This window comes from Vipera berus (assembly GCF_964194415.1).
Source record: "Vipera berus genome assembly, chromosome: 6".
NCBI classification, from domain to species: domain Eukaryota; kingdom Metazoa; phylum Chordata; class Lepidosauria; order Squamata; family Viperidae; genus Vipera; species Vipera berus.
The window spans coordinates 9,867,369-9,885,550 of NC_138208.1; the positions used below are offsets into that span (position 1 = coordinate 9,867,369).

Consider the following 18,182-nt stretch of genomic DNA (forward strand, 5'->3'; position numbering starts at 1 on the left):
GTTTTAGCTTCAGGATCTGGCCTTCTAAAGAGCAGTCAGGGTTGATCTCCTCTAGGACTGACCGGTTTGATCGCCTTGCGGTCCAAGGGACTCGCAGGAGTCTTCTCCAGCACCAGAGTTCAAAGGCCTCGATTCTTTGGCGCTCAGCCTTTCTTATGGTCCAACTTTCACTGCCATACATTGCAACTGGGAAGACCATGGCCTTGACTATACGCACTTTTGTTGGCAGGGTGATGTCTCTGCTTTTTAGTGTGCTGTCTAGATTTGCCATGGCTTTCCTCCCCAGGAGCAAGCGTCTTTTAATTTCTTGGCTACAGTCCCCATCTGCGGTGATCTTGGAGCCCAGGAAAATGAAATCTGTCACTACCTCCATTTCTTCCCCATCTATTTGCCAGGAGCATTAAATGAAGAACTGAGGCTTGCTTGCTTGCTTATTTATTTACTTAAGAGAATTAATATGGCCGCCCACTCAGAGACTCTGGGAGGCTTATCAAAATTGATTAATTTATTGGTTATTATCGGCCAGGAACCCAACTGATCTAGCCACGAAGGCTTCCTATTTAAAAGGGGCGAGTGTCCATTATATTGCACAATTTTGCTTGTTGTTACTTGCTTTGCTTCACCCGGGATCTGTAGCAATAGCTTTTCTTGGCTATGGTTCTTTTGAGGAGAACATACAGCATCTGGCAGACAAATCGTTCTTTGTTTCTCAGATAGAAAAATTCAGCTTTTAGCCTTCGTTGCCAAAGGCAGGATTCCTTGGTGATTTGCCCAGAGACAATAGGAAAACGCCTGGGAATCTGGATGTAGGCTTTCCCAGAGTAAATATTTCCACAGAAAATTTTCCTCTGACTAACAAGTTTCCCTGTAGAAATTTTCAGTAGTAAATAGTGTCGCTCCTGGATCTTTTGGGGAAAAGGAAAACAGGATTCACAGCATTTTCGGCTGAACTGTGACTGAGCCAGGATTAATCGGGCATAGCAGCTACAAAATAAATAAAGACGTATAGTACAGCTGTATTCAGACTATAGGGGTGAAGCCATTAGGCACGAGGAGAGAAATTAACCTCTTCACTCTCAGCCTTTTGGTTTCAAAAACTTTGTCTATCTCTTTTGTGTTAACAATAAGGTAAAGGTCAAGGTTCCCCCCGCACATGCGTGCTAGTTGTTTCCAACTCTCCGTTTCAAAGCCGAAGAGGCAGCGCTTGTCCGAGGACGTCTCCGTGGTCATGTGGCCAGCATGACTAGATGCCAAAGGCGCCCGGAACGCTGTTACCTTCCCACCGTAGTGGTCCCTGTTTTTCTACTTGCATTTTTTACGTGCTTTCGAACTGCTAGGTTGGCAGAAGCTGGGATGAGTAACAGGCGCTCACTCTGTTATGCGGCACTCGGGATTTGACCGGCCAAACTGCTGACCTTCTGATTGACAAGCTCAGCGTCCTAACCCAGTGAGCCACTGTGTCCCTTGTGTTAACAATATATACATACATATATTTGTTTTCTGAGGTTTTCCACATACATATATATATATATATATATATATATATATATATATATATATATATATATATATATATATATATATATATATATATATATATATATATATATATGTGTGTGTGTGTGTGTGTGTGTGTGTGTGTGTGTGTGTGTGTGTGTAAATTACTAACAAAGAATTAAAGGGAAACTGAGATGCATTTCTGACTCCTTAGTCGTCCTCAGTCAGCTATACCCTTCTGAGATTCGAACCTGGGCTGATTGCATAGTTAACAGTTAACATTTGAAACATATCTTCCCTTGCAGAAAAAAGCTAACAGAGCGAGAGGGACCTTGTGGCTTAGAGGCAAATAACACTGCCTTGTATGCAATCAGCCCAGGTTCGAATCTCAGAAGGGTATAGCTGACTGAGGACGACTAAGGAGTCAGAAATGCATCTCAGTTTCCCTTTAATTCTTTGTTAGTAATTTACACAAATATATGAATTGTCCGGTGTGACTACTGCCTGTTTGATGGCCTTCAAGATAGGCTGAAAACAGGAAATAAAGATTTGCCCCATGTTTGGGGCCTAGCAAGGTAATCTAAATAGTTAACATTTGAAATATATATATATATATATATATATATATACACACACACACACACACACACATATATATATATATATATACACACAATATATACATATACATATACATATATACACATACATACACACACACGCACACACACACACATATCGTCACAGATAATGAAGCACTTTTGAAGTGCTGGCCTATGCTGTAGTTCAGTCCAAGGAGGCACAGCGGGTAAGGATAAGGTAAGATATCCTTTTTCAAATTACTGAAAAATGTACATTGCAACAAGACCTAGATCGCTACCATCTGCCTAAGATGATGTTTCTTCACTGGAAAACATGGCGCAAGACACATTCTTTGAGTAAAGAATTTGCTATTGAGCAAAGTTACCCAACGGTGCTTTCTCTGAAATTGGAGTTGCTAATCATAGGTGTACAGTGTTCTCTGGAATTCGTGGAATGAAAACACATCTCATCACAGCCTTTTCTCTCTCTCTTTTTTTGTTTTTGGGTTTTGCTAATTTTAGAGGCAAGGAAATCAACCCTGCCTGTTCTTGGGAAGGGCAGATCCTGAACCCAAAGCCCAAAGACTTTGGCCACCAAAGGAGAAGAGAAGACTCCTTGGAAAAATCCCTGACGTTGGGAAAGATGGAAGGCCAAAGGAGAAGGGGATGGCAGAGGAGGAGATGGTTAGATAGGGTCATCCATGCAACGAACGTGAATTTGCAAACTCTAGAAAATAGTGAAGGACGGGAGGGGGTGGGGGGTGGGGCTGGCATGCTGTGGTCCACGGGGTTGCAAAGAGTTGGGCACAACTTAGCAACTAAGCAACAATAAATTTTAGAGGCAACTCAGATTGGGATCCCAGAATTTCTCATTCAGTTATACCGATCCTACTCCAGCCATCTTTTCGGTTTCAGGAGGGTGTATTTTGAGTGAGCCGAAGAGATTTCTTCAAGATTCTACTTTTCCTGTAAACGTAGGCAGGCAGCTCTTGACCTACAGCTACAGTTCAGTCCCAAATTTCTGTCGCTAAGTGAGACGTTTGTCAAGTGAGTTTTGCCCTATTTTACAACCTTTCTTGCCACGGTCGTTAAGCGAATCGCTGCAATTGTTAAGTTAGTAACATGGTTGTTAAGGGATTCTGGCTTCCCCATTGGCTTTGCTTGTCAGAAGGTCGCCAAAGGGGATCATGTGACCCTGGGACACTGCGACCGTCATAAGTGTGAGTCAGTTGCCAAGCAATCTGAATGCAAATTACGTGGCCATGGAGATGCTGCAACGGTCATAAGTGTGCAAAACGGTCGTAAGTCCTTTTTTTCAATGCCGTTATAACTTGGAATGGTCGCTAAATGAACTGTGGTGTAAGTCTACTTATATATAGGACTACTTGTACATAGATCCTACTCCAGCTACCTGTTCAGTTTCAACAGAGTGTATATTGAGTGAGCTGAAGAGATGTATTTTCTACTTTCTACTTTTCCTGTAAACGTACATTGGCCAGCAGACTGAATATATAAACATACAGCAATAGTAAAAATATTGACACAAAGGAGAAGCAATTCCCAACAACGTTCCTAATGTGCTGACACCCCGTGGCATTGTGGGAAACTCAAGGGGCTTTGATCGTTGCTTCCAGAGAAGTCCATCAATGCATGGAAGCACAGATCAGAAGGATCCCGATCACGGAGGATCCTGTAAAAGGTGGCGCCGGCTTTAATTCAAGATCTTTTGTTCCAGTTGCCTTAAATCAGTTAATTTCTAACCCTTAACAACTTCCAGGTGTATGGTTTTCAGCTCTCAGAACATCTGGAAACCCCCAAATTTGGGAAACCTTGCCTTAAAATTAATCCTCCTTGGGCAATAATAATAATATTAAAGTTGGAAGGGACCTTGGAGGTTATCTAGTCCAACCCCCTGCTCAGGCAGGAAACCCTATACCATTTTAGACAAGTGGCTGTCCAGTCTCTCCTTAAAAACTTCCAGTGTTGGAGCATTCACCACTTCTGGAGGCAGGTTGTTCCACTGGTTAATTGTTCTAACTGTCAGGAAGTTTCTCCTTAGTTCTAGCTTGCTTCTCTCCTTGAATGGAGATGTTCTTGAGTGTGTACGTATGTTTTAACTACTGGGAAGTTTTGAAAGTTGATAAAGACAGAGCTAGGGCATCTGGAAAAAAAATCAGGAAAAGGCTTTATTGATCAGAGTTTTTTTTTTAAAAAAAGAGTTTCGTATAGGAGGCAAATAGTGAGAATAACTAGTGTGTGCATCTAAAGCTACTTCTACAGGGTCAGCAGCTCCACACCTTAGTCTCACAATAGCAGTTTAGAAAGCACCCAAAGCTCGGCTAGCTTCACAGTGCCGACAACAAAGTTGACAAATCACAGATTTCCCACACACACACACCCCAACTGCTGCAGGAATCACAGCAGCAAAGAAACAATCCTTCATGCCCACTCCAGGAAATAATTGCACCCATTTCTCATTTGCATCGTCTTCACTCCAGGCTGCGGTGCGTTTGTCTGGTGGCTGCACAAATGAAGAAAGAAATCTCTGCCGTTCCTTGATGAAGGACACCGCAGAACTAACTGCCAAAGCCATCTTTCCACTTCGAAGGCCCAAAGCCCAACGAGATGAGAGGTGTGGGACGGAAGGAGCCCTGTGGGAACTGGGAAGAGGATTGTCTTCAAGCCCCATGGAATTACAGCTCATTTAGTGATGCTTCAAAGTTACAGCGGCACTAGAAAAAAACGGCACCGACTTAACGACCGTTTTTCACGCTTACAACCGTGGCAGCCTCCCCTGTGGTCGGGTGATCAAAATTCAGGTGCTTGGCAACTGACTCGTATTTACGACGGTTGTAACGTCCCAGGGTCCCGCGATGCCCTTTTGCGACTTTCCTGCAAGCAAAGTCAAATGGGCAAGCCAGATCCACTTAACAACCGTGTTACTAATTTAACAATGGCAGTGATTCCCCTTGCAACCGTGGCAAGAAAAGTGGTAAAATGGGGGCACAACTCACTTAACAAACGTCTCGCGTAGCCACATAAATTTGGGGCTCAATTGTGGTCGTAAGTTGAGGACTACCTGTACTACAGGTATCTCTTAAGTAAGTTTCCTGCAGGTTGGTGTTATGTTCAGCCAAGCCAGAAATTAATTCTCTTGCACAAGGCTATTAGCCTTTCCGAAAACAGAGACAGATCAGCAATAATCCTGCAGCTGCCATAAATCAAATTTGCAGCTGATGGTTAGTGAGTTATTTCTTCTGGGTTTTCAATCAAACACTGTTATTAATGACTAAGCAAAAGCCTTGAGGGTTCCTGTTGGGAAATGGAAGCAAGAAGTGGCTTGTCCCAGAAGAGGTTAGGATTGCACAAATTGTGTAAGACTTTAAAAAAGTGATGCATCAGGAAACTCTGCGCTTCCTACAGGGAAGCATGCCTTATTACACAGCTAGTCCTCGACTTACGGCAGTTTGCTTACTGACTGTTCAGAGTTACAGCAGCACTGGGAAAAAGTGGTTTGTGACCGGTTTTTCACACTTACAACCATTGCAGCATCCCCGTGATCACGTGATCAAAATTCAGACGCTTGCCAACTGACTCCTACTTACGACGATTGCAATGTCCTGGGGGGGGGGTGTCATGCGATCCCCTTTTGCGACCTTCTGACAAGCAAAGTCAATGGGGGAGCCGGATTCACTTACTAATCGTGTGACTGACTTAACAACTGCAGTGATTCACTTAACAGCGGTGGCGAGAAAGGTCGTAAAATGGGGGAACTCTCACTTAGCCAACGTCTCACTTAGCCACAGAAATTTTGGGGCTCAAATGCAGTCGTTAAGTCAAGGAGTACCTGTGTTTTGTTTTGCACCTTTATTTTTTCCCCAGTGAAATTCATTCCAAAGCGTAACATCGGAAGCCGTGGCAGCTGACCCATCTACTCTCCAGCCCCCAATTTGCACCATTGTCTAGAAAAAAAAGCAAGTGCATACCCCATCTTGTTGCTACATCTGTGATGTCTCCATCCCAGAACATCCTCTCTGGCATTGTTGCCGTGCAACCAGTTTTTGTAGCATTTGCTTGTAGCCTAGTCACCAAGCTGACTTGGGCTGATCTCAAAAGCTAAGCAGGGGACGCCCATGTCAGCAGTTGTATGGGAGACTACCTGAGGATCCCAGGGCAGTAGGCTTAATTGGGATATCAGTAAACAACCTTGGAGAAGGCAATGGCTGATCGCTTCCATACACCAAGAAAACTGCATGAAGGTTTGAAGTTGATTTGAAGGCAACTTTAATTTTCCTTAACTAATTGTATGGGAAAGAGTGGAACAACCTGGAGGTGGAGTCAAAAGTGGAATCAGCCTGGAATCTCTACGTGGCCACAAGTGGATTAAATTCAGTATTCCTTGAATTCTGCTGACCCTTATCCAACTGCTAGCAGGTCCTAAGCATTAGCTGAAAAGATTTCTGTGCGTAGGCATGAGTTGCAAAAAAATCAGTTTAATTGGGACTTCATATGTGGACCTGATCTTTGGTGCCTGATACTAATCAAGGGGTTTCAAAGTCCTTATTATTTAACTGAGCAAGCACCAGGGATGAATGCAGCCAGGGGTGAATGAATAGCACGCTCATTTCACCCGCACGCTCGTTCTTTCCTTGTAATTAATTTTTTACATCCAAATGCCAAAAATAACTTTAAGCCTAAAAGAGTCACGGGTTGGCCGTGATTTTGAAACAACAGTCTGAGCTACCACGCCTAGTGAGAGGAGCCATTTGTTTTGAAATAACTTTCTGCTCTCCGGGAGCAGACTGTAATGCCATTTTATTTCTTTATTGCATTATTTATATCCATCCCCCATCCCCCAAGAATTTGGATAGTTCCCTTAGTTCATAGGAAAAAAAAACCCTGCTGCAATCAATACAAAGCACCACATAATCAACCCTGATATGAATTAAGTATTACTCTAAGAATACCAATAAATTTAAGAAGGATACTTAAAAAAAAGAATAGCAATAGGGCTAACAGAATAGCCCTCATATATTTTTGTCACTTTCCTAAATACCGAATAGTTTCACTACTGTCCAGAGATGAGAAGGCAGGCTGTTCTCCAGTGATGGCACTGCCATCAAACAAGGTCTGGACTTATGTCTGTGGAGATTCTCAGTCATCCAGGTCCTGGTTGTCCCTTTTTCAGGAGGCAACTGGACTTTCTTGTTTTTCCTTGAAGACCTTTTGCTTCTCATCCAAGAAGCTTCTTCAGCTCTGACTGGATGGTGGGGGAATGGAAGGATGTATATTCTTTGCAAGCAGCTGGTCATTTGCGTTCTTTGCGAAAGTCATTGAGGCCACTTGGGAGGGGGGGGTCACCTGTGTAGTGCAAATGGTTGTGGAGTCTTCTTGGATGCAGGATGTTTTCTGCCCTGTGTCCCTTCACTGCTGAAGACAGGCCCAGCCTGTTGGGGATCAGTCTGTGTTGTCCGCATCTCATAACTGGAGCGCAAATGGTTTCTGTGGTCTGCGACGTTTTCTGGAAATCCATTCATACACCCGCACCATTTGAAGCGTGTTCCTCCCCATGTGCATAGCTAAATGTCCACGGAGATTCTCAGTCATCCAGCTCATGGTTGTCCCAAAGGTGCTTTTTCAAGAGGCAACTGGACTTCTTCAGTTCTGAAGAAGTTTCTTGGATAATAATAATAATGATGATGATGATGATGATGATGATGATAAAGTTGGAAGGGGCCTTGGAGGTCATCTAGTCCAATCCCCTGCTCAGGCAGGAAACCCTATACCATTTCAGACAAATGGCTGTCCAGTCTCTTAAAAACTTCCAGTGTTGGAGCATTCACAGCTTCTGGAGGCAGGTTGTTCCACTGGTTAATTGTTCTGACTGTCAGGAAGTTTCTCCTTAGTTCTAGGTTGCTTCTCTCCTTGATTAGTTTCCATCCGTCGCTTCTTGTCCTGCCTTCAGGCGCTTTGGAGAATAGCTCGACTCCCTCTTCTTTGGGGCAGCCCCTGAGATATTGGAACACTGCTATCAGGTCCCCCCTCATCCTTCTCTTCATTAAACTAGACATACTCAATTCCAGCAATCGTTCCTTATATGTTTTAGCCTTCAGTCCCCTAATCAGTTGAGAAGTAAAATGGCTCCAAGGTGAAACAAAGTTCCAGTTGCCTTTTGAAAAAGCACATTTGGGACAAGGTCTGCCTTGGGCAGGGAGGTGGACTAGAAGGCCTCCAAGATCCCTTCTAGCCCAAGGATTCTATGACTTTGGATTTCTCCTGTCCTCTTTTCTGAGGGGGTAAGAATCCAAGCATCCCTCCCCAACCCAAAACATAACGACGGTCAGATTTTATTTGGAGAACCCAATTCTGAAGATGAACCGGATCCAACCCATGACATTTCCCCCATTTACCGATTCTGAGTCTTTCCCCCACAAGTGCGTATGTTTGTCTGTATGAATGACACATTTTCTAACTGAACAGCAATCCTATCTTGTATAAAAAAAAGTATGTACGGTACGCGAAAAATAGTCATGCAAAACTCACCTTGAAAAATCTCCTTTTGCTTCCTGTAAAATTATAAAGAAACAAAAAAAAGAAGAAGAGAGGATGCAATAGTTACTTATAATAACCTGTGTGCTTTAGGAAGAAAATGCACATTTCCGTCTTCAAGTATCATAAAATGTTTTATAACTTTATTATAAAAGGATTCTAAGGTCAAGATATGACGTCACCTCAAGAGTTGCAGATTTAATCATACTTAGAGAAGCCTCGTTGCAATCAACAGGAATAATTAACTTAAGTCTTACAGACTGCAGGGGGCTGAAATACCACTCCATACCCAACAGTTTGCAGATCCTTTCTTTACACTTCTTGTTAATTTCTCTCTATTTTTTTTTAATTCTATTTTTTTAAAAAAAAATAAAAATAAAAGGACCACATCTCAAGGAAGGGAATGAGAATTCTACCATATCTTGTAATAACGTCATAGGATCCTGCCAATTCAATTAATTAATTAAATGCAGTATTGGAAATATAATTATTAGCCTTCTCATTAACATGGGGAATCGATTAAAAAGTGCAGAGAGGTTTTGATAACATTGCAGCTGTGGCACACAGCCATTTGATCCTGGAAAGAGTGAGATGGTTTTAAGGTGTTGGAAAAACATTCTGTGTAAAGTCTTTTTCAGAAAGAACAATACATCTTGCAAAGAAGGACCTGCACACCTTAGAAACTGTGAGTCAGTAAAACACCTTCATTATACAGTTCAGTAAAGCACATTATCTACAAAATGGAGTCTTTCACCTTGACTCAAACCATCTTAATGAGAACATCTGCTAACCTTTAAGAATACTTGGGCGGATCAGCCCAGAATATTACAAAATCAAAGTGACTGATGTCTGATCAATGATAGCTTGATTTTCTACTTTATAGGAGAATATTTGGGGCTCAGGGTTGAGATGAGGGCTCCTTGGTGCTCTCTGAGCTTGGTGGTTCTCTTGCAGATGTTTCGTGATCCAACTAGAGAAGATCATCAGTGCCAGAAGGGAATGTGGTTTGCAGGGAGGTGGAGGAGGAGGAGGAGGACAACGACTGTGGATTTCCTTGGTGCTCTCTGAGCTTGATAGTTTTCTTGCAGATGTTTCATGGCCCAACTAGGAAACATCATCAGTGCCAGAAGGGAATGTGGTTTGCAGGGAGGAGGAGGAGGAGGAGGAGGAGGAGGAGGAGGAGGAGGAGCAGGAGCAGGAGGAGCAGGAGGAAGAGGAGGAGGAGCAGGAGGAGCAGGACTGTGGGGTCCTTGGTGCTCTCTGAGCTTGGTGGTTTTTTTGCAGACGTTTCATGACCCAAACTTGGGAACATCACCAGTGTTAACACAGTGCTGCACTGTGAGAGCATCAAGGATCCCTCGTTTTCTACTTTGAAAACATCAGTTCTGAAATAGATCTATTAGATCTCAGGCCTGCAGGATTACAGTGCTGAAAAGGAAGACTTTCCAGGACCTGCCTGGCTTCAGATCAAGGCTGGTTGGATTGAGTAACCAGCTGTTCAAGTCTGTTCCACCCAAGGCAATCCCATTCATTTGTGGATAATTATTTCCATCCGGAATTATATCAAGTACAATTTCATGAGTTGTATTAATTCATGTATTTCTTAACTAAATGAAGTTATAATCAATTGAAGAGAATATTTGTAGCTCAGGGTTGAGCTGTGGGGTGCTTGGTGCTATCTGAGCCCTGATGATGTTACCTAGTTTGGTCATGAAATGTCTGCAAGAAAACCACCAAGCTCAGAGAGCACCAAAGACCTGATTGAAATTATAACCAGTTGAATAAAAAAATGTTTATTTTCACTCTCTTGCAATAACTTTGGTACCAACACTGCCCATTTAGTAATGGCCAGGAAATAAAATATCAAATTTTAATACAGAGGGGCAAGTCCTGAACTCCTTCCTTCGTTGTCTTCACTGCTTCAGCAGTTATGCTTTGGAGAAGACTTAAGTACTGTTACTGCATTTTGAATTAATTGATTGCTACGCTCAAAGGATATGTTTGTGGATGTTTGGAGTAGAATTTACAATTGTGTTTGTTAATTCCAGTTAATTGGCAATCAATTAACCAGCAGTATAATGGGAGGGAAAAACCCAGTTATTTTATAGTCCCCTTGGGGCTAACCATCGTCCTTCCTGCTAATTATATTATGGGGTTGATTATTAACTTGCTAGAACAAAATATATATTTATGAGAGTCAGTGGAAGGAAGGAAGGAATATCTCCCTGCATTTGATTTTATAATGGGGATCTCAACAACAGCATAAAATGAAATAGAATTGATTATGCTACCTGCTCATTGATCTATTGGCTATAAAAGGGATAGAAGATGCTAGAAAATTCTCAGTTCATATTTATTTCCTCTGTTTAAAAAAGATAAGACTAAATGCACATGGGGATACTATCAAAATTAGGATACTCGGAGATCTATTGAATCTCAATCTGTTGAAACTTTAAAATGGATGAACTTCAACTCCCAGAATTCCCCAATTCAATTCTGGGAGTTGAAATTCACCCATCTTAGAGACGCTAACGTTAAGAAACACTGTCATATTTCTTTGTTTCAAAGGAACAACAGCAATCACAATTTCCTATTTGGAAAAACCTTGAAACGCATACCACAAAAGCCACACAACTTACCTGTAGGATGTACGCAGCCAACTCAAACACAACTTCACTGTCAACCTCAATCAGCTCCTTTTGGGAAAAGAGGAATGGGAAAATGACTACGTCTATTTATTTAATATCCTACAGTAAAGTCTCCAAAGTACTGTAGAGTAACATGAAACCAATGGACATATTTCATTAATTTATCTAGCTTGGGTTCCCACCAAGGATTTCTGGCATACAAAACATTCGTTGAACAAAATTGTAGTATGGGGGAAGAACAGATTTTCTCCTGATTCTTTTAAATATTTTCTGTGCTATTTTTGGAACTGCGTTGACTGTAGTTTATCATCCTGGAGGTTTCCTGTGGTTCACCATCTTTTTTCCCTCATGGATTTCTAACAATAGCTCCAGTACATGACATGTAAAAATTTAGAAGAAGTATGTTCAGGCACTACGATAGAAAGTCAAGGATTTCTGTTGGATTTCTGCTTTTCACAGAATTATTAAAAAAGAAATGGAATGGTAGGCGAATAAAAAATGTGGCTAATTTTTGTTCACATTAATTAGTAGTTCAAAAGTATCGATTGCACCATAATACTAATAACATAATGCTAACACCATAATACCAATTGCAGAAAGTGGGTATGTCTAGTTTATTGAAGAGAAGGACCAGGGATGACATGATAGCAGTGTTCCAATATCTCAGGGGCTGCCCCAAAGAAGAGGGAGCCAAGCTATTCTCCAAAGCACCTGAAGGCAGGACAAGAAGCAACGGATGGAAACTCATCAAGGAGAGAAGCAACCTTGAAATAAGGAGAAATTTCCTGACAGTGAGAACAATTGACTAATGGAATAGTTTGCCTCCAGAGGTTGTGGGTGCTCCAACACTGGAGGTTTTCCAGAAGAGATGGGACAGCCATTTGTCCAGAATGGCATAGGGCAGGGGTAGGCAACCTTGGCTCTTTTATGACTCGTGGACTTCAACTCCCAGAATTCCTGAGCCAGCTATGATGGCTCAGGAATTCTGGGAATTGAAGTCCACGAGTCATAAAAGAGCCAAGGTTGCCTACCCCTGGCATAGGGTCTCCTGCTTGAGCAGTGGGTTGGGCTAGAAGATCTCCAACGTCCCTTCCAGCTCTGTTGTTCTCTTATACTACAGTGAAGAATCAGTCTTAGAAGTTGCTAACGTCTAGCTGAAGCTGGTTGATCTCAAAAATTAAGCAGGGTCAAACCTGGTTATCGTGGGATGGGTGATCACCAGGTCTATAGTGTAGACTGAAAATTCAAAAAATATCCAGGAACCATTTTATTTGCCAAGAAAATATTATGGGCAGGTGCAAATATTTACCAGGGGTTTAGGTAAATTCAATGGCATTTTTATCTTTTAGATAGAGATCAAGGGAAAGGATAGATACAGTCCACAAAAAAAATATCTGTCTGGAAGGATTAGCCCTTCAAGATAAGATCTGCTCAGCAAACAGACAGATATCGAATTATAGCATCCATCCCATTGCAACTCTATGGCCTCCATATTATGGTGATTTTATTATGGTGTTATCTTAATATAATATTTTATGTCCTATATTGTATTGTCCACATATATATATATAATCTTATATCTTATTTTCATTTTTTAATTTGTGCCAGTGTGTTCATAGAAAAAAGTGACAATAAAGGCTTATCTTATCGTGTCTTGTCTTATTTATTTCATCTCATGTCATTTTATCTTATATTTGCTGACACTTTATTTAACTAAACTTGTATTTCAGTGATTGCATGACCTCAGTAGATGCCATACACTGCATAAAATAAATAAGCAAACAGACTCTGCAAGTCCTAGTAAAGGTCTATTGTGTGGTATAATAACAGAATCTTGAAAATCTTGAGTCTCTTTCTCACACGCCTTCCTCTCTTAAGGCTGAGCCATTGTTTATGTTCTCTTTATTTCTTAATAGTTCAAGCAAAACTCTTTGTACTCCTTGGCCAACATTATCTCCACATTCCTCTACAGGAAGTTCTGCCTGTCAAAAGCTAAGCCACCCCAACTCCAGTTCATTTCAATGAGTCGCATACTATGCAATTATTACAATGGGATTTTTCTTATGTTATCCAGTGTGTGTGCAGGCACCACTTGAAATCTTCCATTTTGAGACATTTTTGCTGTAAGGAAGCATTGAGTTAATGACAGCGCAGCCCTGCCCCAATAAAATATGAAGACAAATAAAGGCAGAGATCAAATTAAATAAAAATAACATTTCCAGGTAAGATCTGCCAGATTCGTTTTTTATAAATTTATCAGAGAGATACACAAGCCTATTAGCATCTCTTTCGTGTTTTCCGACCACTTCAGCTTGCTTTAATTTTAAAAGTTCACAAAGAGAGGATACTTACGGTACTCTCCATTAATAGCTAGAACTGAAAGCCCCTTTGCATCAAATAAATATACAAAAATGGAATGAGAGTGTACAAAATTAGGAATTAACTAACCCAAAGATAAAGGGAGAATAAAACTACACGTTCTGTTCCTACAGCGGTCAAAAGAAGAAGGAGGTGAGTACAAACACATCCCATTTTCAACTCCAGCAATCACCTCTAACCACCTAAGATAACAGGGGTAGCCATGACATACTTATGGATTACAAGTATCTTATTCTTTATGAACTATGCAAGGATTGTAGTTTATGGACTTGGATTTTGTCCCATGAGTTTGGATGCAATTATCCTCATAGCTGAGAAGATGACTTACAGATGAAGAGTTGGCTATTTTTTCCTGCTTAGAGGTTGTATTTCTCAAAACGGCTTAGGCCAGGGGTGTCCAAACTTGGCACCTTTAAGACTTCTGGACTTCAACTCCCACAGTTCCCTAGCCAACTATGCAGGCTGGGAAATTCTGGGAGTTGAAGTCCACAGGTGCTAAAGGTGCCAAGCTTGGACACCCCTGGTTGAGATCATTCTGCAGGCAACTAGTAAATCTTTCCACAGTAAGCATGACAAGCTCCAGAAACTCTGATTTAAGATTTAGGTTTTGTCCAAGATGATATACTCCACTGACAACATTTAGACAGCTGGTCATCTTCTGTGAGGTCCAATCATTATTTACCACAGACAACAGCCTTTATTATGACTGGATATCTCAGCAGAAGCCAAGGCATGTATTAAATCCCAGAAAATATGTTCACATCTCCATTGAGGTAGTTATGTCTCCTGTTTTTAGATATTGTCTTCTAGACAACATCGTTTCCCTGTTTGAAGGGTGGTTTGGTTCATCTCCAGATTAACGGAGGGAAGACATGGGTGTTAGCAAGGGGACAAGGCAGGGCAAAGAGTGACATGCAACATGAAGCCAATGACATGACGGATGTGTGTGCATCAGGGACTGAGACACCAGTCTTAATTTAGGCCAGTGACTTCACAATGGTTGCGCCATTCAGTTATGATAGATGCCTTTTAAGAAACATCCAGAGGGTGTGTGTGTCCGTCTTGGCAAGAGGGCGAATGGTATGTCACAATGAAAGCCCCAGCCCACACAATAATATTCCATTTGAGATGGGTTGGGTTGCATCACAACATTCCATCAAGGGCCTTCTCACATTTACTACACTGTTCACAACACCCAGGTCTTTTTGACTTTGTTCTTTTTCACTTCTTCCCAAAACATTTCCAGTTTAACCAACAAAAACAGTGGGACCTCCATGTTTTTCCCCTCCTTTCTGAGCAGCCGGAACGTTTAATAGCAAAAGTTCCCTTCTTATGATTCCCATCACTAAGTCCTAAAGTAAAGGTAAAGGTTCCCCCGCACATGCGTGCTAGTCGTTTCCAACTCTAGGGGCCGGTCCTCATCTCTGTTTCAAAGCCGAAGAGCCAGCGCTTGTCCGAGGACGTCTCCGTGGTCATGTGGCCGGCATGACTAGACGTCAAAGGCGCACGGAACGCTGTTACCTTCCCAGCGTAGTGGTCCCTATTTTTCTACTTGCATTTTTGCGTGCTTTCGAACCGCTAGGTTGGCAGAAGCTGGGACGAGTAACAGGCACTCATTCTGTTACGCGGCACTCGGGATTCGACCCGCCAAACTGCCGACCTTCTGATCGACAAGATCAGCGTCCTAACCCACTGAGCCACCGCATGCCTTATCACTAAGTCCTACTAAGTACATTAACTATTAATTATTACCTCACAATTAAAGGTAATTAATTTCTTTTTTTAAAATATATTTTATTGGGTTTTTTTTTTACAATAACAATCTTTAGTGCTTAGTAAACAGCATGTTATCTGGGTTCATATATTTAAAAACAATCAAAAGTGATAAATTCCCATAATTTCATAATCAATATATTAATTAAAAATATATTTCCTCGATCTTCTCTTCTTCCAATAGTATAGCATAGCAATTTTTTTAGAGAATAGAGGCAGTTTTCAACTTACAACAGTTCATTTAAGGACCGTTCAAATTTGCAACATCACTGAAAAAAGTGACTTATGACCGTTTTTCACACTTAACGACCATTGTAGCATCCCCATGGTCATGTGATTAAAATTCAGATACTTGGCAACTGACTCATACTTACGATGGTTGCAGTGTACCGGGGTCACGTGATCCTCTTTTGTGACCTCCTGACAAGCAAAGTCAACGAGGGAAGCCAGATTCACTTAACAACCGGGTTACTAACTTAACAACTGCAGTGATTCACTTAAGGACGGTGGCAAGAAAGGTCGTAAAATTTACTTAACAACTGACTCACTTAAACGACATAGAATTTGGGCTCAATTGTGGTCGTAAGTCGAGGACTCCCTGTAATTGCATTTTTTTTTTAAAAAAATGTCTTTTCTCCTTCATTACTTACATAACTGGGCGGAACATTTCCCAATGCACTTGGGAAAAGAACTTCCCTTAAATACTTTGCTATTGAAACTTTAAATTTACACAGAAAGCGGAAAAATGGACATAAAACAACGAAATCAAAGTTTACACAACCGCAGCGGTGTTTCCCTCTGGAGAGGTTTGCATTGGAGGGTCAAAAAGCAACAGTACTGGTTGTGAACTTACATAGTCGAAGGCTTGCACTTTTTTTTTTAACATGTCTTGCACAACCAAAACACATTTAAAAAGTTGTGTGTGTTACAGCTGCCCTCCTGCCTTTGTGACCCTCCCATGGATGACTCCTCGTGCTATTACAATGAAGGACACACCTCAGTTCACAAGCCTAAGTTTGCTCTTTGTAAAGAGGAAAAAAACTTACTTTGCCCTGTTAAAGAGTTTCCTGCTGCAATGAAAGCCACCCGATTAAAGTGAAGATCTACCTCAAGTCTTCGATCCTTGTTGACTGCAGTTAAGCTGGTCTGTGTTACGCCCTTCTCTGCCCCAGGGAGGGTGTTCCTTTCTTTCTTTATTAGTACCATTCTTCTACCTGAAATATTTCTCACTCAGGAGGTACACCCAGGGTGTATAGTAAAATTCAAGAAGGCGCAGATTAAAAAAAGCCTGTATTTTCCGTGGAGAAGAAGGGGAGGAGAGAATGAACAGATCTCCTCAAACGTGACTTGAGATTTTATTATTTAAAGAAATGGTTAGTTAGAAAGGAAAAAAAAATATTCAGAGAGGAAGGTTGGGACTTCTTTGTCCAAAACTACTTAAGTAAGGTGCTATTAACAAAGCAGGCTGACTGGGGACTTCTGGGAGCTGAAGTCCATTCATCTTGGAGTTGCTGAGGTTGAGAAACTCAACCCCATGGCGGTTGCCAACGAAGCAAAAACATGGACCAGCATCTCCATGGCTTCCCACGAAGCCATCCTATTTCCTCCTTCAAAACTAGAAATACAATGCAGTCTAAGCTTTTTCATGGGCTTACTTCCAAAGGAGGTTCTTAGGAACTTCAACACTTAATATAGGTGGTCCTCTACTTACGACAACAATGGAGCCCCCAAATTTATGTTGCTAAGTGAGACATTTGTTAAGTGAGTTTTACAACCTTTCTTATGAGGAAGGATGTGCCCTTGGCTTCCTCACCCCTCCCTATTTTTGGGAAGTAGTTTGATTGGGTCTTTACTTAGTATGTTCTTCACTTGAACATCCAACCATCTTGCTTTGCCTCTCATCTATCTATATTCTTTGAGGTGAGTGTGTGATAAGCCAAGCAAGAGAGATGGATTTCTTTCTGGATAATCAACATTCCTACTTGCATGCTTGAAAAAAAAACAACAACCCAGGATGAATCTCGGTGATACGTTGAGAGAAACTGAAGGATAAGCTAAATCTTGTCCCATATTGTCCTACAATAAAGATGATTAGGGGACTGGAGCCTAAAACATATGGCAAATGATTGCAGGAACTGGGTATGTCTAGTCTAGGGAAAAGAAGGACAAGAGGTGACATGATAGCAGGAATCCAATATTTGAGGGGCTGACACAAAGAGGGGGTCCACCTGTTCTCCAAAGCACTTGACGGCAGGGCAAGACAAAAAGCGACGGATGGAAACTAATCAAGGAGAGAAGCAACCTGGAACTAAGGAGAAATTTCCTGACAATGAGAACAATTAATCTGTGTAGGTGCTCCATCACTGGAGATTTTTAAGAAGAGATGGGACAGCCATTTGTCTGAAATGTTATAAGTCCTCGTACCTGAGCAGTGGGTTGGACTAGAAGACCTTCCAAGTCCCTTCCAACTCTGTTATTTTGCATTTCTTTATTTTGTGGGTGGGGGACCCTGTAGTTTAGTAGATGGATGATTTAATGGTCAAAATTAACTCAAACCAAATAAGAGCAGAGTTCAGGTAAATGAATAGATATCTCCTTTAACCTCTATCTTTAAAATAGGGATGGCAACATGCTGGTTAAGGATGATCCACAAAACCAATGAAAGTGCCCCAACCATTGGTACCCAGAATCATTTTGTTATGAGATAAGTAAAATAAAATAAAAATAAAAACCACATGTTTGGTTGATGGTGCTC

At 41.5% G+C, this 18,182-nt stretch overlaps 1 protein-coding gene across 1 annotated transcript in view; it reads right to left on the bottom strand.

The window, feature by feature from the left end:
• FRMD4A (FERM domain containing 4A) overlaps positions 1-18,182 on the bottom strand; it is a gene marked incomplete at its 5' end in the record, with an annotated part of 236,139 nt that overhangs the window by 90,753 nt on the left and 127,204 nt on the right. The window contains 2 exons of the mRNA XM_081331240.1: positions 8,622-8,644; positions 11,267-11,323. Of these exons, the coding sequence (XP_081187366.1) occupies positions 8,622-8,644; positions 11,267-11,323 (80 nt within the window). The remainder of the gene's footprint in view (positions 1-8,621; positions 8,645-11,266; positions 11,324-18,182) is intronic.